General features: G+C 34.4%; 2 protein-coding genes across 7 annotated transcripts in view; one reads left to right on the forward strand and one right to left on the reverse strand.

Moving 5' to 3' along the window:
- Positions 1-24,656, forward strand: part of LOC141456057 (opioid-binding protein/cell adhesion molecule homolog) — an 869,090-nt gene that overhangs the window by 802,528 nt on the left and 41,906 nt on the right. For both annotated transcript variants that reach the window (XM_074131654.1, XM_074131655.1), the window contains one exon: positions 19,752-19,942. In XM_074131654.1, coding sequence (XP_073987755.1) covers positions 19,752-19,942 — 191 coding nt within the window. The remainder of the gene's footprint in view (positions 1-19,751; positions 19,943-24,656) is intronic.
- Positions 22,160-24,656, reverse strand: part of LOC141456060 (uncharacterized) — a 33,565-nt gene continuing 31,068 nt past the window's right edge. The window contains exons 4-6 of one of the 5 annotated variants that reach the window (XM_074131658.1): positions 23,285-23,572; positions 23,013-23,205; positions 22,160-22,777 (exon numbers count right to left, since the gene is read on the reverse strand). In XM_074131658.1, coding sequence (XP_073987759.1) covers positions 23,469-23,572 — 104 coding nt within the window. In that variant the 3' untranslated portion in view covers positions 22,160-22,777; positions 23,013-23,205; positions 23,285-23,468. Of the gene's footprint in view, positions 23,206-23,284; positions 23,876-24,656 lie in introns of all 5 variants that reach the window. The other 4 variants (XM_074131660.1, XM_074131661.1, XM_074131657.1 and 1 more) reach the window with 4 other exon arrangements.

Here is a 24,656-nt window from a genome sequence, read left to right on the forward strand (position 1 = left end):
AAAAATAATAATAATTAAAGATTTTAAAAATGTAGTGCAATGTAATGGTTATGGGTGAATCAGGATAAATTTGTTTTATCATCAAATAAAAGAAACCATCCCATCATTTTAATGTACCCTGTATGCAAGACCTCTTGACCTATGATTACGGTAAGAATATCTTGCCAGGGAGGGGGGGGTGTTGGTCTAATGGTCAAGAGCGTGGCTTTGTAAGTGGGAGATCCCCAGTTCGAATCCCTCGTATGACTACATTTTATTAAAAAAAAGTATTTTGATGTATTAAGTATTATGAATAACAGCATACGCGGGATTCGAACTATTCTATGATATTATTGGATTTTATGCTTGTATTTAGATTTTAAAAAATCTTGGAGCCGTATAAAGGCGCAACAAAATTCTTAAATTGACTCTCTGCAGTATACTAATCCTTCATTCTGTTCAGCTGATCATTCAAGAAACTATTAAAATGCTCAATTGTTATACTAGTATAATATATCTGAACTTGTACATATCAAGAAACATCGCTGTTATTCATATTTTATCCGAATATGGTTTTCACTATTATCAGAATTATAAAAATTGTATATCTTATTATATTAAAGATTCTTAGATTTTGAATAAACTTCGTTGAATTTTATTGCACTTTTATAAATACCCCCATTTAAGCAGAGATCAACAATCTGAACTTTTAAATATAATTATTTTTATCTTAATACGAGATTGGAGTTAGATTGCATTGGTGTAGATTTAGGTCAGACCACTACCTACGGTACATTATTTATCTAATTGTTTAGTTTTATCCAGAATCTGTTCCTGTCTAGAATATAATTGGTTATTGGATCCTTACAGAAGATAAGTTTTATTTATTTATTAATGAAACTATTCATTTGTATTACTTAATTATTTTGAATGACATCTTCTGTTCAAACGTATGCTAGGTAAAAAGAGAGAAAATGCTGGTAAATAATTTAAAGATGTACATTCTTACTTAGAAAATATTTATCCCGTATTTGAAAAAATTAGGTCTACCTTTCAAAAAAAAAAAAAAAAAAAAAAAAAAAAAAACGCAATGTGGACTAAAATTTATCTATTTTTAATTAAATTTTTACCTTTAATTAAAAATAGATAAATATACTTTTACAGGTTTTGTTACTTAATTGGATACATCAAGTCTTTCATCGATAAAAAATATTTAATGTAATACCGTGTAGAAGTGGAAAAAGACATCACAAAAAATGATTAAAAATAATTGAGTTTATTAAATATTAATATCAGCATTATAATTACATCTATCCAGGTAAAATTATGTAGCCTTATGAGTGGTTAAAATGCACACTGGTAGCTAAGATAGGCCAGAAAACTTCGAAAGTTACAAGTTAGAAATGAGCTAAGTTTTCTAGTAGGTATGAAAAATTTATGAGATTATATACCAGAAACTAATTCCATTGAAAGCAACCAAGCTTGTAGTAATACTGTTCCTTGGTGGTCTTATAAGTGACTACGTCAGTAGTTGACCTCTGGTCCCAAGTTGGTACTTTGGTCTGCTTTTTGTTGGCACTTTGTGGGCATGTTTTTTTTATTATTATTTATTTTATCAAAGTTTAAGCTGTGTTTTTTTTTAATCTAAGATGGCAATCCACTGTAAACATAGAATAAAATAATGAATAATAATAGTTATACACATTTTTGTTTTTCTTGTACCTGTTTTCCTATTCATACTTACACGATATTCGAGATGTAACCTCTCAAAAAAATAACCTGTACGCTGAATGAACTTATTTATCAAAAAAGAATAGTGTTAAGAATTATTTGTAATCTACAATCAGTGGTTTTATATTATAACTAAATTAACGTAAGTGGAACAATCAGCTTGTGTGATTGTACAGTGATTTCTATTTATTTACATAGAAAGGTCTGAGAGAATTTTACCTTAACCTTAACAGCTCCAAAATCCTTAATATAATAGATTTGTTGAAAATAGAATTTCCTATTATTTAAACGTGACTAACCTCACCCTTTACACCGACCTCAACATTCCCTTTATAGACCAACTCGCCAAGACTAAATATCAAAAATTCCATACTGCTCTCTCTGCTAACTCAAATCCTCTTGTATAGTCTCTCGCCTCCTCTGACATCCCTAACAATCCTTCTCGCCAACTGAATCGCCAGTGGCCCCGCGACTTCCTTACAGTCTGAAGAACTAAATCTCTCCTCTCTCCTACTCATATTCTCCTCTTCTCATTCCCCTCTCTCCTATAGAGAGTGCTACCACTGGGTAGCTTCTCTCCTCCTGCTCTTCCCGCACCAGTTCATCTCATTCACCTCCTATTTACTTATTGTATATATTTCCACAGATTGTAAATTACAAAATAAATAAATAAAAACTATTATTTAAAATAGCTGCTCAATTTTGTTGAAGTTGGCAAAAACACAGCTTTTCGATATGACGCCAGACAATCCTTCAACAACGTAATACTAGAAAAACAGGCCGAATCAATAATCAAAGTAGATTTATACGTATCAAACGTCTTTATCAATAAGGCGAGGTCAATGATGTAAATAACAGCTATGATATTAACTGACATAAAAGTGGTTATGTGAGAATGCCTAGTGAATAAATGATGATTTACACATTATAGTTACCCGTCCATTTCCTCAGGTCCAAACCAACCTCATCAAAGTTACTCTTCATTGTCTTTGGATTTAATCTTCAGGTATGGCATGGATTTAAACCTGGACCTCCAGCTTATAATCTCTCTCTCTCTCTCTCTACTAACTAATCTCTTCTGCTAATCTCTTCCCGACTGCTCATAACTATTATTATTATTATAATGATGATGGTGTAACCTCTAGTTGGCCTCAGATTTACATAGGTATTAGATTTCGTATTAACATTGTCTTACATCTTGCGGCGATTATAATTCTACTAGCATAACCTACCAGAATTAGGACTTCTTGGACTATATAAAATAAATAAGCTGGCTGGCCTTGTCATATTACAAAAAAAAAGTAACCATAAAATAAAAAATAGAAATAAAATTGGAATAGATTGGAAAAATTTGGATTCATTCTAAAGATTTTCTCCATAACTGGGTACAAATAAAGGTATTGTAACTATACATACATTCAACTAACAGCTTGTACATGAAATTTCGCAGATGCAGCCTTCACGTCGTTCCAATAATACAGTGCCAAACAAAAGTCTGCATACACCCTGAAAATTTGAAATAATTCGAAAGTACTTTCAATTATAATTTAAATAATTATATTTAATATTATTTTTTCTGCAACCATGTAGGAATGTTCTCATCACTCAATTAAAATCAGCTGTGTAATGCCCAAATTTACCTCACTAGTGGGGAAAAATTCCCATTAGTGTCACTTTAATCACTAGTGAGTGAAAAAACTTTATTGTGCTTCCTTGATATAAGAAGTTTTGTTGTTAAATATTTTCTGTAAAACTTTAATAAGCTTATTTAAATTTATTTTATCTAAATAATTAAAAAATAATATAAAAATTGAAAGGAATATAGAAATAAAAATAATATTTTTATAAATAATTAGATATTTTTAATTATAACAGTTAAAAAGGTTATAGTGTTACCTTATAAAAATTTAAAATGGATTCTAGTGATTCCTGTTTAGGTTTTTTTTTTTTTAGTTATTAACCCTAATGGTTGCAGAAAAAATATAATATTTAACTCGAGTGTAAAGTATTTTCGGCAATTTGTACTTGCACTCGCCTCGCTTCGCTCGCTCGTGCGTGCAAACCCTGCCTCGTGTGAGGAAAAGTACTACTTTCCACACTTGTTAAATAAATAACTATTACTGGGAGTTGTAACAACAATCCACAAAAAAGTAGAATAACGTTACATTAATACAGTATTAAAATAAAGGAAAGGAAACTATTCTTTATGAGTTACAAAATTGGAAAACCAAAACATAACTCATTGACATACATAAGTGAACAATAACTCAATTAGTTAAACATAATTTACACAACAGTTATCACTCTGATAGCAGAGGACTTCTGAGCTTCCGAGCTTGGTACATAAAACTTTAAGTTTCATTAATTTGGTTCACATGATTTATATCTAACAACTTGAGAAACTTATCATTTAAAGAATCATTTGAAGACTGATACGCGTTAAGAAAATGACTTCTAATGGGTAAAAGTGAGGTACATTCAATAAAGGAATGAACAACTGAATCAGGAACAAAAGAGTTACAAATGGAGGCAAAGATTGTTTTCATCAAATTATAATAGGTGTCATTAATATAGAACCTTGCCTTGGACAAATTGCACAGACTTAATTGCACTACCACTCTCACTTTTTTAATATTTACTTTCCAATCCAGATATGGCTCTGGTAATCCGAGTGTAGCTAAAGATCTATATAAACAGTTGAATCTAGAGTTGAGTATGAAATCAATATCCTCACTGACACATAATAGGTTAATATAATATCAGTTAATAATAATAGTTTTATTATTCGAAACACTGGAGCTTTCTCTGATATCAAACCTTTTCTATATTTGTTCTGTCTTATAAGATCAGTGCACAACACCTGTATTTGGTCTCCTTATAGTCTGATGGAATGTTAGATATTTGATGAAATTCAAGATAAGTTCCTCAAGAATTTGAAATTTAAACACGGACCGTCTTATATTAATCTCAATACAGAGGAATTAAGAAGTTTTATCCAGCACCGACCATTTTGGGTGTTCGACATGAACAAGCTGATATTATTGTACTTTTGCTTCTCGGACTCCTCCGTATCATAGTTGGCTCTCTCGAGCTACTTTTACTCCCTGAATTCCATGTTCTTTCTCATTACATTTGAAATTCGACAACTTATGTACAATTATCTTAAATATACTGATGATGATGCTCTTAGCTTAACTCTGTTACTTAAAATATCTTCAATTCCTTTTCATAAGTTATTATTATATTTTTTTTCTGGCATTGGCTTTTCACCATACAGCCAACTTCAAAGCTTATTCCTTCGTAGGATATTTGATCTTAACCATGTAACTTCCTATCCACATGTATATTTGTTAATCAAATCTTCAACAGATTTCAGAACATAGACAATACTAGAAAAGATGATGTCTTCGTATCTAAATGGCGCACTCAAATTTTTGTACAGCGAGATGAACAGCTCATCTCTTTCTTTCTTATACAGTGGGCATTCCATGACGACATGTTTAAAATCTTCTTCCTTCTTACACTTTTCGCACAACGGAGTCGCTCGCTTACCGATTCGATGTAGGTACGACCCGCAGACTGCATGGTTCGCTCTCAATCTGCTAATTGTAGTAACCAATCTTTTTGTTCATGTCTTTTCCTTTAAACCAAGGTCTTTTAGGCAGTTGGTTCACCATACGCTTGTAAAATTGACCCTTCGTACTATTACTGTGTAGTCTGTTTGCCACATTTGTAATGCCATTTTGGTTATTCTTCCTCTTAAATCCGACATTGGAACTTCGTACTGTTCATATCCTCCATTTTCAGTGGCATCTTTAGCGAGTGTATCCACCACTTCATTCCCTTTAACACCGCTATGTCCTCTTACCCAAAGAAAGTTTATAAGTGACACGCAAACATTTTTAACATTTGAACCAAATGAATTTCTCTTATTGCTTTTTTTAAAAAGACATTTTTAAAACTTAAAAATATTTTAAAATACAAATTATTCTAAGAAATTATCTTATTTCATTCAATAAAAATAAGTAAATGTTTACACAATTTTAAATAACGGTTTACCTAAATTTAGTGCTTCCTTCTCTGTAGTTCACCCAACTGCCGACAAAGATAAGCTGTTTTCCACCCTAATTTGAACTACTTACAGTAAATCAGAGCCAACCCCAGGCTCGGAGTGTACGTGACCTGCCTCCTAATGCGGAAGAGCTTTATCCTTTCCTCGGTACCACTTTACAAACGTTATTTCCCAAGGATCATTAATACCATTCTCGCTGACCGACGGAAGCTCTAGTTTTATTCCTAAGCATACAATCAATTGAACTATCTTTCGTGAAATATATATCCAAAAGTGGTAAAATTTCAGATCAGATGCTCTAATTTTATCTGCCCAACCGGGAGGTTTTGAAAAGATTGGTGACAATCAGGCAGTAAGATACAGGAGAATGAAGAAATGAACGGTGAATACATCGAATATCATAAAGAAAAGTTCTGCGTGAGAGAATTATCGATTCTGGCAATAACTTATCAGAACCTTTCGAGACATTGATGGGGCTGAAACAAGGATGTTTGTTGAGTCCATTACTGTTTTCCTTGTTTATTAACGACATTTGTGACTACCATGAGGGTGGAATTAAAATTCAGGGCAGCACAAATAAAGTTTTGGGATATGCTGATGACTTGGAGTTACTGGCTTCGAGTAGGTATTCCCTTCAAAAAATGATAAACTTCCTTTTCTGATTACTGCGATTTGTGGGACTTGGTTGTTAATTTAAAAAAATCCAAAATTATAGTGTTCAGAAATGGGGGTAGGATCGCTAGAAGAGAAAAATGGTACTATAAAAATGAAGCAATCGAGGTCCTTAATACCTACAAATACTTGGGTGTCACGCTGTCTTCGAAACTTTCTTTAGAACAGCATCTTAAAGAGAAAGTGGAGTGCGCGAAATTTGCTTTGAATACTTTTAATAAATTAATAGCGCATAAAAAAATACCTTTTGGATCTAAGTTAAGTGTTTTCAAGGCAATTTCGCGTGCAATCTTGTGTTATAGCGCGCAGGTGTGGGGTTTCCGTGTATATATTTCTGTATACTTTCAAATTACATTTGAATTACATAAAAAAGTGTCTCAAATTACCACATTCCAGGTATCCTTACATGCTAACTAGAGAAATTATAAAAAAGAAAATATTCTGGTACAAAGAGTGGATGGTATTGTGTACTAAATGTAATGTTGCAATAGATGATCTACTGAATGGCGATGTATCCACCTCAGATATTATAGGAAAATTAAGAACAATTACAACTGAAGAGTTTAAGTTAAAAGCATTGAACAGTAGCAGATATACCTTATTCAAACAGTTACATCCAGGCAATAAATTTGTTTACGGCAATATGCCAGCTAACCATATTGGTTGGCTAATAAAAGTGCGGGGTGAGCTGCTGTATTTGAATAAGTATATGTTTAATCAGCCGGTAGCATTATGCTCTTTATGTAACAAAAATGAGATTGAAGATGTTTTTCATTTTGTACCTTCCTGCCCAATTTTGGCAGAATTTAGAATAAAATATTTAAATAAAAGAACATTAGACCATGCTGAATTTATTTCCTATTTGGATGGAAAAGATTGGGCTGGTCTTATAAATTATTGTATTCACGCGTGGAAGTACAGGCTCTTTTTAGTTTCAGAATTTAATTATTAAGATAATTTTTTAGTTTATATTTTATTAGTTTTGTTTATTTTACTTAGTTTTGGTTATTCATTAGGGTTTTTTATTTTTTTTATTATTATTTTTATGTTTCTATTTCATTATCATACTTTCAACACAGTTATGTTTTTTTTTTTTTTTTTTATAGTTACTAAAATAATAAGGTAAGTGGGGGGAAGATGCCACACTTAACACTTATTTCCGTTTTGTAGGAAACTGGGTTATCGAAAAACAACACCAAATGTATCAACGTCCAGGTTGTTTTTTCTTCTTTAATTACATATATATATTAGTATATTAGATTAATTGCAAAACCATTAAAAATGCATTTGAATGAAATTTGTCAAAACTGGCATCTTCCCCCATCATATGGGGAAGATGCCAGTTGATGCGGGGGAAGATGCAACAATATCTTAAGATATAAATTAAGAAAGAAAAAATTACAAATTTAATGTTAGGAAACAGCAAAATATTCTCATTAAACACTGAGGGGAAGGAACACCGAACAAAAGACATTTTTTGTTTAATTTTTAACATTTTTTGCAATGCAAATTGTCTTTGCTGCAAATTTCATGTAGCCATCTCTTGCATGTTATGCGTTGAAGCCAATCGCATTTTGGGCCCTTCCTATCATAAAAATATCTTTTACACTCAATACAAAAATCATCGTCCTCCTCTTCAATGTCACTCTCACCACTGGTCATTACCAAATTATCGGGAGCGGAGGATGCTGAAGATGAACTGTCCTTCCTTTTCTTTTTCTGCAGTACTTTTCTCCCTTTTTTTGTCGTCAGAGTAGCCTTTCTTCTCAATGCCTCCCGTTTCTCCACCGTCGTAAGGACTTCAGCAGTTTGTTTCTTTCTTCGAGTTTGCTTGGGTTTCTGAAATCTGGGGATAGGACTAATTTCTTCAAAAGAAGTGATGGCACCGCTGCTGCTTGATGAAACTATTGCCAGAAGTGCGTTAACTTCTTGTGTGGCATTCAAATTTTCTTTTATATTGTCAGAAATGGTATAAGCAAGTTCTGGAATTTTTTGCGGATCGTATGGATAAATTCCGCATGCAGAAAATCCCACGCTGCCATTTCCAACAGTGGCTGCCCTATTCCACGCGGCGCTCAGCAAAGACCCAAATTGAAGTCTGGTGATTCTGCGTCCCGGGTTAGAATGGATCCAGTTGTTAAGGGCCTGCTGCCAAAAAGTTTTGTCTTTGATTTCTATTCCCTATAACATGATATTAGTTAGTTTTTCTTTTTTATTTAATAGTTTTTAATGCTGGGTCAATATGACCCGAGGTGACGGCTTATGGCACTTCACATAAGGTGACGGCTCGAGGGTTAATAATATTAATGTATTATACAAAAACTATATTTCGGGTGTCAGTAATTGTTTTATATTGATTTTATATTATAAAATATATCATTATAATGTAATAATGAATGAGAATCAATATGAAATCGAAACACTTCAATAGGTGGCATCTTACCCCAAGCACTGGAGGAAGACGCCACATAGATTTATTTTTTGTACTACGGCTTCAATCATGTTGTTTCAAGCTAACACGTACTCACCAAGATGTACAAGACACAAATATCACGGAATTATTACGTTTAATCTAGTCAATCCATCACGAAACCTTAAGTATCGACAACGAAATATTATAACATGGGTACTCACCAAGTTCAAAGAGTTGAATTTTCAGTTTAACGACGATTAAACTAGATATAAATAGAAATACTCACAAGCACGGTATTCACAGTTGTATAAGGTAAGTGGGGGGAAGATGCCAGTTGGGGGAAGATGCAAGTATCGTCAGATTTTGCTTATCTACAACTGGATGACAGCAATTCCTACGTTAAAAGTGTGTAGTAAACAACTGTGAATACCGTGCTAGTGAGTATTTCTATTTATATCTAGTTTAATCGTCGTTAAACTGAAAATTCAACTCTTTGAACTTGGTGAGTACCCTGTTATAATATTTGGTTGTCGATACTTAAGGTTTGGTGATGGATTGACTAGATTAAACGTAATAATTCCGTGATATTTGTGTCGTATACATCTTGGTGAGTACGTGTTAGCTTGAAACAACATGACTGAAGCCTTAGTACAAAAATAAACCTATATAGCGTCTTCCTCCAGTGTTTGGGGTAAGATGCTCAGACGGCCATTGACCATGAGTAAATCTTGTTGGATACTTAATAAACTTTTAAATTGGCAATCAAATGTAACAAATATTAAAATAAAGACTATTTTTTTTTTTTTTTTTTTTTTTTTTTTCTTTAATACGAGGTAACAGTGGCTGTCATCCATTACTTTCTTCTTCGTGGCTTCCATGAGATAAGGATAATTTGAGCGCTGCATGCATGCTTATTCCTTCCTAGACCAATACAATGGTATCTGAATGTGACTTCGCCAAGGTCGTGTGGTGTGGTGGTAAAGTGGTGTACATACATATTTGGTTGTCTAGTGATGATAATGTTTATTGTGAGTAAATAAGAACTAACGTAGACACTATGAAATCTCTCTCTCCTTCATTAATCCTAGTAAAAACACTAATTAATTTAACTTTATTAGCTAGGATTTTAAAAGTAAGAAGTAACAAAAAAAAATTGTTTTCTTCTAAAGAAAAATAAAAATTCTGAAGGGAAAAGTGGAAGGGTGAAAAGGGAAAAAAAGATATGAGAAAACCCTAGAAGAAACCAAAGAAGGAGATTATGTCTAAAGAATTAATTAGGGTAAATTCTAAAAGGCGGTGGTGCAGAAAATGGAAATCATCTGCTTCCGCGTCAGCTTCTTTCTTATTTCCATTTCAGTTTTTCTATTTAACTTCTATATTCAGCAAATTTTCTTAATTTTTTTTCCCCTTTTACATTAGTAATACCAACTTTTCTCCTCTTTTATGTAGTATTATTTCTTATCTTAAATTATTCTATCATTTACTTATTAATATGAACCTTAGCATTTATACTCATAAAATCAGTACCTAGTACCAGAAAGAGTGGAAGTTTTTCAGAAACAGAAAATTTCGAGGTAGAAAGGTGTGATGAATCCTTAGGTGAGTTTTGAAAAGAGCATTAAAATCATTATACTTTCAGCATTATGTGACAATCTTAATTAAAATAATTCCTAAGAAAGTTTTCTTAATTTCATTTGGAGCATTTGTCATACGAGGTGTGTCTATTAAATAACGAAACTATTGCTGTAAAACATTTTATTTTAAATTTCTACATATTTAGTTATTATCACCTTCAATATACACCCCTCCCCTATCCCTAAAACGCTCCATGCGAATTTACCTTCGTTCGAAACCGTGCTGAAAAGCTTTTTCTAAAAGCTCCTACATGACGCGTGCCGCTTTTTCTTTCACAGCTTCAACGGAGACTGAAATCGTGTTCCTTTTAATGTAGATTTGACTTTTGGGGAACAGATAAAAGTCACATGGGGTCAGGTCAGGCGAATAAGGCGGATGGCCTAAAACTGGGATGTTTGTACTTGGCTAGAAACGTTCTTGACAGACAATGTAGTGTGAGCCGGCGCGTTGTCTTGATGGAGAACCCATGGACTTGTTCTTCCACAAATCGGGTCGTTTTTTCCTTACTCTTTCACGGAGTTGAGCAAGCACCTCACCGGTAGTAATGTTGATTAATTATAATCGATATTTTCATCCGTTTTGAATGTGTAAGGGCGACCCAGGTGGTCATCATCTCCGAAGTCTTCTCGGCCATCTTGGAAACGCTTGAACCACTCAAAAACTTGCGCACGTGATAAACATTCAACGCCATAAACTTCTTTTAATAAATAGATAAGTTTCAGTAGCGGTTTTATCCAGTTTCATGTGAAATTTCACGACAATTCTTTGCTCTACTACATGTGTTCGGCAAAACGAAACTAACACCTCTTACACAAACGACGGTTCCGGTCAGACAGATTTCTCTACAAACACGTGAGACGCTGCAATGGAAAGAGAAGGCTTTACGCTACACAGCTGTCGGTCGTTAGGATTTGGCGCATGCATAGTTCTTCTGTAGCAGCATCAGTCTTGTTATTTAATAGCCACACCTGGTATAAAATTGTCTTTGGGGGCCGTTAATCTATTTATCCTGTTATTCAATCTCTTTTAATAATTGGGAGAATAACCTGTTCTTTGTTGAGTACGGTAAAAACATTGAAGTGGTTCTTCTCTAATCGCCCTTGGCTATTTCATTGCGTGCTAACCCTACCCTACATGAGTTTGATCCAAGCCAATTAAAGGGAACCTAAATAGAACTCCTTTCACGTTCATTTAAATTATTTATTCATATTATTATTTCTTTAGTATTGGTGTTTTTAAAGGATCTGACTGTAATTTAGCGTACACTAGCGGATATTGGTGCTAATAACGGCCCTCTTGTAGAATACCATTTGGACTAGTCTTGGTACGTCCGTCTGCCCTATAAAGCTAAAGAACTAAATGGAAACTTAATTAAAACAGAATATATCTCATGGAAATTAGGACAAGTTTTAGAAGATGAACTTATCAGATAAGCATAATCTCAAAAGAATTGGGAGAGAAATATCTGTTAAAGGCAACCCCCATAGCTGAGAGATTGGAAATATGAACTGTAAAGCTAAGATCATTAAAACTTGTGCTGTTAGATTCTGTTTAAGGCCTTGTATTGTATTATCTAAATTGTGAGAAATCTCTAGAAAATAGATTTCGTCCAAGATACTTGATCGGTAGTTGGTCGTAAAGCACGACAGAAATAATAGACACTGCTTCTTTTATTTATTATTTTTTTTACAGAAATAATAGTTTACTAGACATTATTAGGTCAGTTTAGAGATCACAACAGTAAGACAGAAGATACAGTAATTTAAAATACGAAGGAAATGTAAAGCTCCCAAACTTGATTACCTTATATCTTCGTCAAAAATACAGTTGAAGGAGATTTAAGGTGATAATGTTTGGGCTCTTTACATTTCCTTCGTATTTTAAATTACTGTATTTCCTGCCCTATTCACGCAATCTCTATGTAAATATGGACAATTATAGTACTCATCTACCTGAGTGATTTGAAGAACCAATGATTGGAACAGTAGGTTTTTCACTTACTTATTTCTTCTTGTTCCAAAATCTAACAAAATTTATGACAGGAAAACGTTTTTGACTCAAATGAAGAGGAGATAGCAGACATGGATGGGTATTTTCCATTTTGCAGTAAGGGAATATATTCACTGGGGAAAAAAAAGTTGGTCAAAGTGCATTGAACTAAAAGGAAATCAACTTATATTTATAGGTTAGGTTGAAGGTATGATATGAATATCAAGTACATATTCTGACCTAAAATGTTTCTCGATAGCTTTGTGTATTGCTTGGGAACCTGAATGGTGGTTATATATTTTAGAATAGCCACTTAGCTTACCTTAGGCCGATTTATTTAAATTTGAAATAGATTTGTAAGTCATTATAACCTGACTTAAGAATTGAAATTTAACAAAACTTTAAGAATAACTAATTACATGCTCTGATAAAATTACTAATTGCAATAATTACAAGCATAGATATAAAAAGAGATGTGAACTTAGGAAAAGAAACAAAATAATTATTCTTTTGAAGAGAACCCGTTTACTTTGACGAATGCCTTAATCAGGGCTTGATTTAGATGAAAAGAGGCCCTAGGCTATTCCACTTATGAGGCCCTTTCACATACCATTTTTAAGTTTGTAAATTACATGAGAGATAATAAAATACATCACTACTGTGATATATATCAATATGTTAAATGAAACATGTTGTTATTGGTACTGTTTTTAGAATAGTGTAATTTTAATTTTGCCAACAATTTGAATGTAGGCCTTTCTTGATCTTGAGGCCCTAGGCTGAAGCCTAGTTAGCCTACAGGAAAATCCGGCCCTGGCCCTAATAATTATAATTCTTGTTTTTATTTATTTTTGAATAAATCTTCTGCTTTTTGTCTGAAGCCATGTTGAGCATAACTGCCATGAGGCTTCATTGTCTTCTGTACTAATAACCATTTGGATGAAGCAAAAGTGAATTTCTCAAAAAACTATTCAATTTTACTTACTTATTAAACTATTGTGTTCTTGGTTTTGTTTTCATATTAACCATAGTTTGTGAGGGCAGCTACTGTTAGTTTCTAATGCCTCCATTGCTAATGTATAGAGAAAAAAACAGCCCCATTTTTTCCAAGGTTCATGTATTTCAAATAAATAGTTGCTCTGCAGCCACTTCCACTTCTTTCTTGTTTCTTTAAGACTTCCACGAATAAAGAGTGGATCTCTTCCACTTCTTTCTTCTTTCTTTAAGACCCCAAGAGTAAAGAGTAAATCTCTTCCACTTCTTTCTCTTCTCTTCTTTAAGACGTCCACGGGTTTTTACCTCTTTAGTAAATCTCTTCCACTTCTTTCTCTTCTTTTCTTTAAGACGTCCACGGGTCTTTACCTCTTTAGTAAATCTCTTCCACTTCTTTCTTCTTTCTCTAATACTTCCTTCTTCTTTCTTTAAGACTTCCACGAGTAAAGAATAGATCTATTCCACTTCTTGTATCTTTAAGACTTCTACGAGTAAAGAGTAGACCTCTTCCACTTCTTTCTTCTTTCTCTAAGACTTCCACGAGTAAAGAGTAGATTTCTTCCACTTTCTTCTAGTTTCTTTAACACTTCCACGAGTAAACTACGAGTAAAGAGTAGATCTCTTCCACTTCTTGTATCTTTAAGACTTCTACGAGTAAAGAGTAGATCTCTTCCACTTCTTTTTTCTTTCTTTAAGACTGCAACGAGTAAAGAGTAAATCTCTTTCACTTCTTTCTCTTCTCTTCTTTAAGACGTCCACGGCTAAAAAGTAAATCTGTTCCAATTCTTTCTTCAATAGTCGTGACGAACAAGCTTATATTAACATCCCTACGTTTAGCCATTGTTTACCATCCCTTCTTTTACTCAAATTGCAGTTCGTGCTCTTTTAGGTGATTCTCTAAAATCAAAGCGCGGCAGTTCGAGTGATGGTAGCTGAACTCTAGCGCCAAAAGAAAGTCGCTGGCTGAACTGTTCTTGCCGTCTGTCATACGCACGAAACGAAGTAACTGAAAAATGGCTGAAATATTTTATGCTACAACTGCCACATCACCTTCGAGATGATGTCCGTTAGATCTAACACCTGTAGACACATTGAAATGTTTCCGTTGCACACCTCACTCGCTGACACCCACTCTACATGCGTGCCACGAAGAATAAAATCAACAATATTATCCATTCCTGCGGACCTAATCTCATTAATAATATTAAAAAATATTCAGTTACATAGTACTAAAAAGATAAGTTTTTTATGTATCAGATATTTTTTTTTATAATGATTCTGGTGTGATCTTTAGACTGCAAACATCCTAGAAACTTGGTAAAAGCGGAAGGAAGTAATGTTTAGTTGGTAGTATGTTGTTCTTTATCCTAAACAGCAACTGTCATATCCAACGGATGGTTCTAGCTCTTTACCTCACATTGCACACGTAACGCAGCGTCAGCATGTTCAGTCCCACCTTCCTGGTTATCACAGCAACTCGTAAACCTTACGGTAGTTACACCCAGTTTACTTCTACAACTTTATCTCTAAACGTTAAACAGCTTTACCCAATACCATCTTATCGTCATAAATATAAATCTAATTTGTGCTCATTATTTCTAATATAGTTTCTGAAAACTCGTACTAATCCAAAATGAATAATAATTCAGTGAATTCAAAAAACTTGAAAGACTAATTACCAAATTTTTGTAAATTATTCTTATCTTACAATGCAACAGGAGAAAGTCAAGCATTTTTTTTTTTTTTTTTTTTTAATTTATTTATTTTCACAACTGCAGAATAATTCTGCATCAAGTGAAGCTGATACAACATGATACATAGAATACATACATGAATACATGAGGGGAGAATTCACCCATTGGTGAAACTCCCAAAGTGGTACAGTTCACTACTGTACATTGGCTCTTACTTCATTTAGAAGATCGCGTGGCCACCTGCGCTTCAACCGCCTGGGAGGATTTCCTGGTAGAGTGGTAAGTTGAGCTACTAGAGGATTAGGATGTGAGGTGATTGATGTGTGGAATTTAAAGTATCGGGATCTTACAGCTTCAGAAACATAGGGAACAAGGAAATCTCGGTGCAAGGTATGATTGGAAACAAAGTAAGGAGCATTAGCGATTCTACGGAGAGTTTTTGACTGGAAGGATTGGATTCTGTAGATATTGGAAGCTTTGGCTGAGCCCCAAAGTTCCATTCCGTAAGTCCAGGCAGGTTTTAGTATCATAGTATAGATAAGTCGTTTATTCTGTAGAGAGAGTTTAGATCGCTTGTCAAGAAGTCTAGAGAGAAGTTTGTATCGTCTGTTCAGTTCTTTCCGTTTGAGTCTAGTATGTGGATTCCAGGTTAGGCGTTTGTCCATGAAGAGTCCTAGATACTTAACACAATCTGTTGTGGGAAGAGGAGTGAGGTTTAGGTAAACGGGTGGAGGGGTAGTTCGCCTTAGGGAGAATGTAATGTAATTACATTTATTTTCATTAATTTTAATTCTCCATTTCTTTAGCCAAGGCTCAAGAGATTCTATATGGGATTGGAGGAAGCGGTAGGCAAGGACCGGGTCTTTATGAGGAGAGAGGATGGCCGTATCATCGGCATAAGTAAAAAGGAAGGTACGAGGATTGGTAGGAATATCAGCAGTGTATATGGTGTAGAGTACAGGCCCAAGGACACTTCCCTGGGGAACACCTGCTCGAACTGGGTAACAAGGAGAGTAGGAATTTCCACAGACGACACTAAATAAGCGTCCAGTAAGGTAAGATTGAAGGATGAGAAAATATGTAGTTGGTAGGATGCTCTTGAGTTTGGCAAGCAATCCCCGGTGCCAGACGCGATCGAAAGCTTGAGCAACGTCGAGAAAAACTCCCGGACAATACTGTCCATTCTCAAGAGAGGTTGAGATTACATCCACAACACGATGACATTGTTGGACTGTAGAGTGATGAGCGCGGAAACCAAATTGATGGGACGGAAGTATTTCCTGTGATTCTAGGAGAGGATAAATTCGTTTTAGGAGCAGTTTCTCAAGGAGTTTTCCTAAGATTGGAAGAAGGCTTATAGGACGATAGGACGAAACGCTGTTTACTGGCTTTTTAGGTTTAGGAATCATTATTATTTTGGAGAATTTCCATTGAGTCGGGAAAAATGTGGTTCTAAGTACTGAATTGTATAGGTAGGTAAGGAAAACGATAGCACGTTTTGGCATTTGCCGGAGGACTTGGGCGGTGATAAGATCGTGACCAGGGGATTTTTTCCTAGGAAGATTCTGGATAGCATACTTAACATCAGAAGGAGAGAAAGCTTTGGGAGGAAGTTCGAGAGGTAACGGTCTATTAAGTTCATCTACAATTTTGCTGGTATGTTCGGAGTCGAATATGTTAGTGTGGGGTGTAAAAGTGGTATGTAAGTGTTGAGAGAATAGATCAGCTTTGTCGCGGTCAGTCTTGGTCCAAGAACCATCCTCACGTCTAATTGGAGGTGAAGTGAACTTATACTTAAGTAAGCGTCGTGTAGTGTTCCATAGTGAGTTGTCTGTAGTGTTTAACGCTGCAGTGAATTTTTCGTGCTGCTCATTTTTGTACTTACTCAACTCCTTCTTAACAAGACGTGCTAGGCGATTAAATTTACGTTTGTAAGAAGGTAGTCGTGTGTTTTGCCATAACGATCGTATCCGTCTTTTATAAGTAATAAGGATTCGTATGTCACTAGGTACAAAAGAGAACTGGTCAGGTAGAGTACGAGGTCTTTTATTTGTTGTAGAATTCCGTACACTTTGCTGTATGGCAGAGGTAAAGTAAGCATTTTTAGAAAATAAGTTTTTGCTAAAAATAAAATTTCAGGCCAACTAAAATGAAATTTACTGTATATAGAATACGTTTGTGTGTATGCATGGGCGTCGTCAAATGGGGCAAATTGGGGCAGCTGCTTCGACTAGAGCCCTAGACAAAACAGTCATAATAAAAAAAGCAAATGAATAGATTTCGAAAATTAAAATCCCTCGTAGCTTAAAATTAAAATAAGTAAAAAGTGCAGGGATGCTGGAATTTACGGTTAAACTCATTCAAATTCAACTCTCAGATTCCATCATACGACAATAGGTATACCCAATTTTGCACAGAATCTATGTAAACAGAAACTATATCTGAAAACAGTTGCTCTACCCAAAAGAAATAAATTCTCAGACATGAAAGTTTCACATTTAATTTTCATTTAACCAAGTAAAGGTTTTTAATTTGAGAAAAAAGTAATAACCATGATGACATTTTCGGTATAAACTTCTAATTGCTAAAATTAAACTATCGAGAAGATTTTACTCATAAAAATAACAACCTTTGCATCGTCTAGATCAGGGGTCCCCAAACTTTTTACGCAAGGGGCCAGATCAGACCGTTGGAGGGCCGGACTATAAAAAAAACTAAGAACTATTCCCTACGCACACTGCACATATCTTATTTTAAAGTAAAATAACAAAACGGGAACAAATACAATATTTAAAATAAAGAACAAGCAAATTTAAATCAACAAACTGCCCAGTATTTCTGTGGGAACTATGGACCTGCTTTTGGCTAATGAGATGGTCAATGTCCGGTTTAGTTATAGAGCTTTGTCTTTCTACCTACTTCTGCTGTTATTTCACACTGCTACCGGAGCCGTGACGCGTGCGTACCGTGTCACCGGAAATAGTACTGCAAGTGAGCGACGCCGCCACATTTAGTGCTCCTCTCACTGACCACCAATGAAAGAGGTACCCTTCCGGAAGTGTGTCGGGGGGTCGGACAAGTGGCCTCAGGGGGCCGCATGTGGCCCGCGGGCCGTAGTTTGGGGACCCCTGGTCCAGATTTTACGGTAAAGTAGAGAACCTCCACTGCGCCAAAACTTAGAAACAAGAAGAATTCTCTGTTTGCATTAAGACAGCTGTTGACTGCTTTCGCTGAATGACCGTCGTTCATGTTACATCATGCCAGTGTGTACGTGTTGGCCTAGCCCAGGGGTCGGCAACCTATTTCAAGTAGAGAGCCATTTCTCCTTAAATAATTTTAATAAATCTTACCAAGAGCCGCAAGGATGATAGTGTAAACAACTCTGAAGATCATTTGTATTCTCAAATTATTATTTTATGATATTCAATAACATTTAAATGTTTTATATATTTATTTTCACATATTACAAAGTAAATAAACAAATAAATAATAATTAAACCTGTGTTTGAATGAAAATGGCGGCAGTCCTATATAATTACGTACTGTATTTTAATATAATTCTATTCAATTTCAGACCAAATCTCATTTAAAATTCTTTTTGAAAAAATATCTTTACTTTAATAAATGAAATTTTCATTTGTTTCAATAAAATTGAAATATACAATATATTTTGGACAGGCCACACAATTTGGATAAAAGAGCCGTATGCGGCTCGCGAGCCGCGGGTTGCCGACCCCTGGCCTAGCCTACCAGCACACTCTATTATCAACCATCTTTTTTTACTTATTGCATTGATTTATGTGCAGTTGTAAAAATCTTAATAAAAGTTTTTAAAAAAAATAAATTATTAAGAAATTAGGGATTATCTTTTTTTAAAGATGGAATTTTGGCAAAAGTCATTTATAAAGGTAACGATGGTTATCATATACTGGATTCCATCGCGGAGATTCCGGGTACTGATGCACTGATGCAACTGAAACGAGAAACACTGTCCAGAGGCTGGCAGTGCACTGGAAATAGATCCAAGCGCCAATAACTTCAGATGTTGACGCACGGTTCACCGCGAGGATTTATAGAATACCTTTCTCAGTGCCTTGTCAATTTTTCCCAAAATACTGCTTAATTCATGGTGAAAGAAGAACAATGCAACAAATTATTGATTTATTAGCCATATGCAAAAACGTTAGGAAATGAAGAATTCCCAATTTTCATTTTCAACATTTATCAATTAATCCAAAATTTCCTAACTTAAAAAGGCATTGTAACCGCTCTAACGCTTTCTAAACACTAGAATTGGTTTGTTATTTACGCTCAACGCCCAGCCGTGCCACCCACTCAGCATTTAGGCCACAGCGTAAATGCTTCACTGCACTACCATTGACTAGAAAGCTGATGCTATCTATTACAGTTTTACGCCCTTGAGTTTCTATCCTTACAGATAAAACAGTACGATTGCGGGATACTAATTATAATAATTCTGTAGAAACTATTTATTAAAAAAAGAGGTTTTTTAGATTTTCCTCATAAGAATTTCATTTCATTTTAAACATATTATATTCTATTTGAATTTTAGGAAACCCTCACGTAGGTGTGTTCCGCAGTCCGGCCATTGGCAAATCAAGAGATAGCTACAATATCTCATGGACTGTTCAAAGTTACACCCCAATTGACGAGTACAGATTGTTCTATAGAAAAGCTCCACAAGGAGGAAGAGGTCCTGTAGTGGATACATCGCCAGGACCCCAAAGGAAAACATCCAGAAGAGTAAGTAGTGAAAATTCCTTACTTATTTTTATCACTTTCTTTAATTTGTTATTTATTTATTTTTGATTATTAACACTAAACCTACCGACATTTATGCATAACTACTCGTATTCCTACCATGACCAGTCAATTGACCGGACTTTAAAATTACTTAAATTTCTTATTTTAGAATAAAGATAATAATTATTTAACAATGAAAAAGCGTAGTTTCTTTTGTTTAAAAATAAATCTCGTAGATTTTACTCTTTACTGAACCTTTTTTTATAATTATAGGCTTTTCAATTGCACATTTCCCGCGTACGAATTTTTTACAGTTTAGACAGCATTTTTTAGTCTTATTGCCTTTGCAGTATCTTATTTGGCTATTTTCCGACCATTTGTTCGTGTACTAGTATTTGCCATGCTTTTGCAATGGTAATACAAAGTTTTGCCTTGTGAAATTTCACTTCCGGTAGTTTTTGATACAAAATCCATGCATTTATCCCGGGGCTAAGTCTAGGATATTTGTAACTATTTGTTGAGGCCATCGCCGAGATTTTCCACGGTTATATTTCTTCCACAAGCTGTATGTATACTTACATTTCTGCTAATTTCAGAGCGACAAACTCCCCAAGCAAAACTGAAGGATTACATCAACCAGGTGCTCCAAATAATAAAACAAACTAATAAACAATATAATACCGAACCAATGTCAACATTAAATTTACATACAGCAGAATTAGTCATGAAATGAGTTTGATTTGAAGTATAATGAATAACTAGGTGAACTATTCTATTTTTTAAAACTAGTCTGCAGTAGAAAAAATTGAGAACTTACCTATTATGAAATATATTTTGGAAAACATTATTAATATTTATTTTTATTAAAAGTTTATACAGAGTGACCAGAGTTATATGCTCCACCCACTTTTTTTTTAAACGGCGAGAAATTTCGAAAAAATAAAAAACACGTATTTAATCATTTTTAGTCTAGTTTATTTTCAGTGATTTACCCATTTTTTTTAAACCCCTGTATCTCGAGATACAGCATACAACTTTTGTTTTTCAAATGGAACGTTATATTTTTTGTTGCATATTTTTGTAGTATTTGATCTCCTAAAAAAAACAAAAAAAAAGTTTTTGGAAATCGGTTAAGTTTTTCAAAAGTTATGGTAATTTAAAATATGAAAAACAAATTTCAGTTTACTGTCAAAATTACGTTATTTTTTTTAAAGAATCTGTTCAAACTGGGCACAACCAACGGATAGACAAGCCAAAACTCTAGACTCTCACGCTCTGCTTGTAGCAGCACTTATGGAGGCGAAGTCAAGATCTAGGCAGGCTAGAGTTATTCGACGTTTCAGATCATCGACCGAAGCCACGGGATTAAGGATACTGTACACTAAATTTTTTAGATATCCCCACAAAAAATTAGTCCGTTTGGGTTAAGTCCGGAGATCGAGGTGGCCATTGGATGAGTCAATGAGTCCCTAAGCACTTTTCATGGAAATTTCTGTCCAGGTTACCTCGAACCACTCTCGAATTATGTGCCGTGCAACCATCTTGTTGAAAATACATATCTAGCCGACATTGTAGATGAACATCTTCAAGCAGAACTGGCGAAATGTCTCTTAAAAAAAAGTTAGACACCTTGCACCAGTTAAGTTCTCTCTGTAGAAGTATGGGCCGATAAGTTGTTTTCCTAAAACTCCTCAACCAAACGTTTGTAGAAAAAACCACCTGAACGTCGAATAACTCTAGCCTGCCTAGATCTTGACTTTGCCACCATAAGTGCTGCTACAAGCAAAGTGTGGGAGTCCAGAGTTTTGGCTTGCCTATCCGTTGGTTGTGCCCAGTTTGAATAGATTCTTTTAAAAAATAACGTCATTTTGACAGTAAACTGAAATTTGTTTTTCATATTTTAAATTACTATAACTTTTTAAAAACCTAACCGATTTCAAAAAAAAATTTTTTTGTTGTTTTTAGGAGCTCAAATACTACAAAAATATGCAACAAAAAATATAACGTTCCATTTGAAAAACAAAAGTTGGATGCTGTATCTCGAGATAGAAGGGTTTAAAAAATTGAGTCAATCACTGAAAATAAACTAGACTAAAAATGATTAAATACGTGTTTTTTAATTTTTCGAAATTTCCCGCCGTTAAAAAAAAAAGTGGGTGGAGCCTGTAACCATGGTTACCCTGTATATTCGAATATTTTTTTTAGAGGATTTTTCAATAAAAAAAATAAATGATTTTTATTATCCATATTGTACAATATAAAAATGACTTATAATTTTAGGCAACTTCATGCAGATTTATATAAATATAAACATAATCTATTGTAATCCCTTGAGAATTCACTTCATGCTCTACATAGATTCTGATCCACTTATTTACTCAACAATTATTTTGTTTGTACTTTATTATAATATAAAGCTAAAAATAAGCTTTAATATTGACGTATTGAACACAAGTTTGTAGGATGTAAATTTTTTTTTGAAAATTTTTTACAAAATGAAGCTGTCTTTTGTCATTTGACATCGCTAAGTAACATGAGAAAGCGATTCAAATTATCTGTGAAAAAACAAAAAGGCCTTTCAATTCTTGAAAATAACTGACGCAGTAATCTAAATGTTGCGTAGAAAACTAAAAGTCAAGAAAACACCTTTCAGACTAAAACAAATACAATTCAAAGTAATAATCTTCTCACTGTTTGAATTGTGTGGACTTCATTTCAAATATATTCATCTATTTCTCCCCTCACAGTCACCACTCCTGATACATATATATGAGTCTTTATGCATGGCTACTGTTATGCTGTATATGCGTGCATGTAACATATCCTTGTATCTATCTGTGTAAAGCAAACATTAATATATGTAAAGCTCAGTAAATTATATGTATACATGGAACGCAACAGATGTTATATGTATATAATATTCAGTAATGCTGAAGTATTATTCAGGTTCTTATACGGATTTTTTTGGCTATTTGAACAAATATTTCAATAATAATTTCATCCAGTAGTTGATGCGCAAAATAATAATAATAATAATTTCAAACAGAATGGAATTAATTAAAATATTTACAATACGCTTTATGTTGATTCTTGAAACGATACTTGTTGGTAGAAATAAAATCTCACGTTATGAGAACACAAATGAAAGAATCCTCTAATGCAGAGGTTATTAGTACCACTAATTGGCGGTAGGTGTATGATTGAAGCGAAGATACCAAAAGAGTGCGCCCTTGTTACATGTACATAACTTGTTATATAAATTTCTGTAAAGACACAAGAAAGCGAATAATTATAGGTCACATCTTACCTGGGAAAATATATAAAATTTATCTTATAACTTACTGTTTTTATAATTTGTTGCTTTTAGCTTATAACAACCGCTCTTCTTGAAGAGACGCTTTGAGTAGAGCGTAGAAGTTGACGGAGTAATAATTCGTTTTCCTCATCAACCTTGTTCGGTGAAAATGAAACCTCCTAGGCCTTTGCTTCCAGTTAGGTTGAGCCATACGGCTGCAGTCGATTTTATTTATGCTTCATTGAGTCGACTGAATCTTCTTTGTCTTAGCAGCGACAGACAATGTTCTCTCTTAAAGACCACAAGTTGAACGATAATCCTTCCACAAGGTGTGCCTGTACTTAAAAAATTAAATTATGTACTGTCTCTTAATTAGCCTCTCCAATAACTAATATATATCTCATATAAGGGGCTCTACTAAGCTTTGCGAACAGGATAGCCAATAAGTCTTCGTGTTTATAGCCTCCAGATCAAGTTGAAATAATCCCTGAACCATATTTCAGTAGATGAGTCCGAATTTGAATGAATAAATGAAGTGTTAAAAATATTTGAAAACTATGCAATTTTTCATTTATCTTAGTTTTAATCTTTCACTGCTTGATCTAAGGATCTCATCCAGCATTCTCATCTGGTTACGTCTGTAAAATAATTCATTGAACGCTTTCAAATGAAAATACATTGTGAAGTATTTTGAGTTTAGATACTGTTAGTTTGAATTCAGGTTTGTTGAAAAATAAACAATCAGTTATGTAAAAATATAAGCAAAAAAAAGTAGTGTATAATATTTCTGGCAGGCTTTACGTCCAACTAACGACCAGATGTGTAACGGAGGGAGGCGGATAGCTCACATATAGAGGGTCGTTTGAAAAGTCCGTGCAAAGTCAGAGAGATAGCACTACTGGCGCGTATCGAGGTTATGTTTAGTTAGTAGCATCTCTTGGAAGAACACACGCCAAGTTTCAGCCAGATCGGTCTATTTCTTTGTGTTTGGCATTCGTTTGAATCGAGGAAGTCGAGTGATTTTTAAAAAATGGACGAAAAAGAATTTCGTGTGTTGATTAAACACTACTTTATGAAAGGCAAAACGCCTCAGGAGACTAAAGAGAAGCTTGATAAACATTATGGTGACTCTGCACCTTCGATTAGAACAGTTTATAAGTGGTTTCAAAATTTTCGGAGTGGCCATATGGGCACAAGTGACGCTGAACGTTCTGGACGCCCTGTTGAGGTTACTATTCCAGAAATCATTGATAAAATCCATGATAAGGTGATGGATGACAGAAGAGTGAAGGTGCGTGAGAATGCTAGTGCTGTGGGCATCTCGAATGAACGGGTACTGTTCGGTCGTGACCGAGACCATTCGGCTAGTTTGGCTAGCGTCCGTCTCTCGTGAGTCAGCCTCGCGCCCGCGCGCGTACT

This window comes from Rhodnius prolixus, unplaced genomic scaffold (genome assembly GCF_049639745.1).
Source record: "Rhodnius prolixus isolate KJV_2025 unplaced genomic scaffold, Rpr scaffold_4, whole genome shotgun sequence".
Lineage (NCBI taxonomy): Eukaryota > Metazoa > Arthropoda > Insecta > Hemiptera > Reduviidae > Rhodnius > Rhodnius prolixus.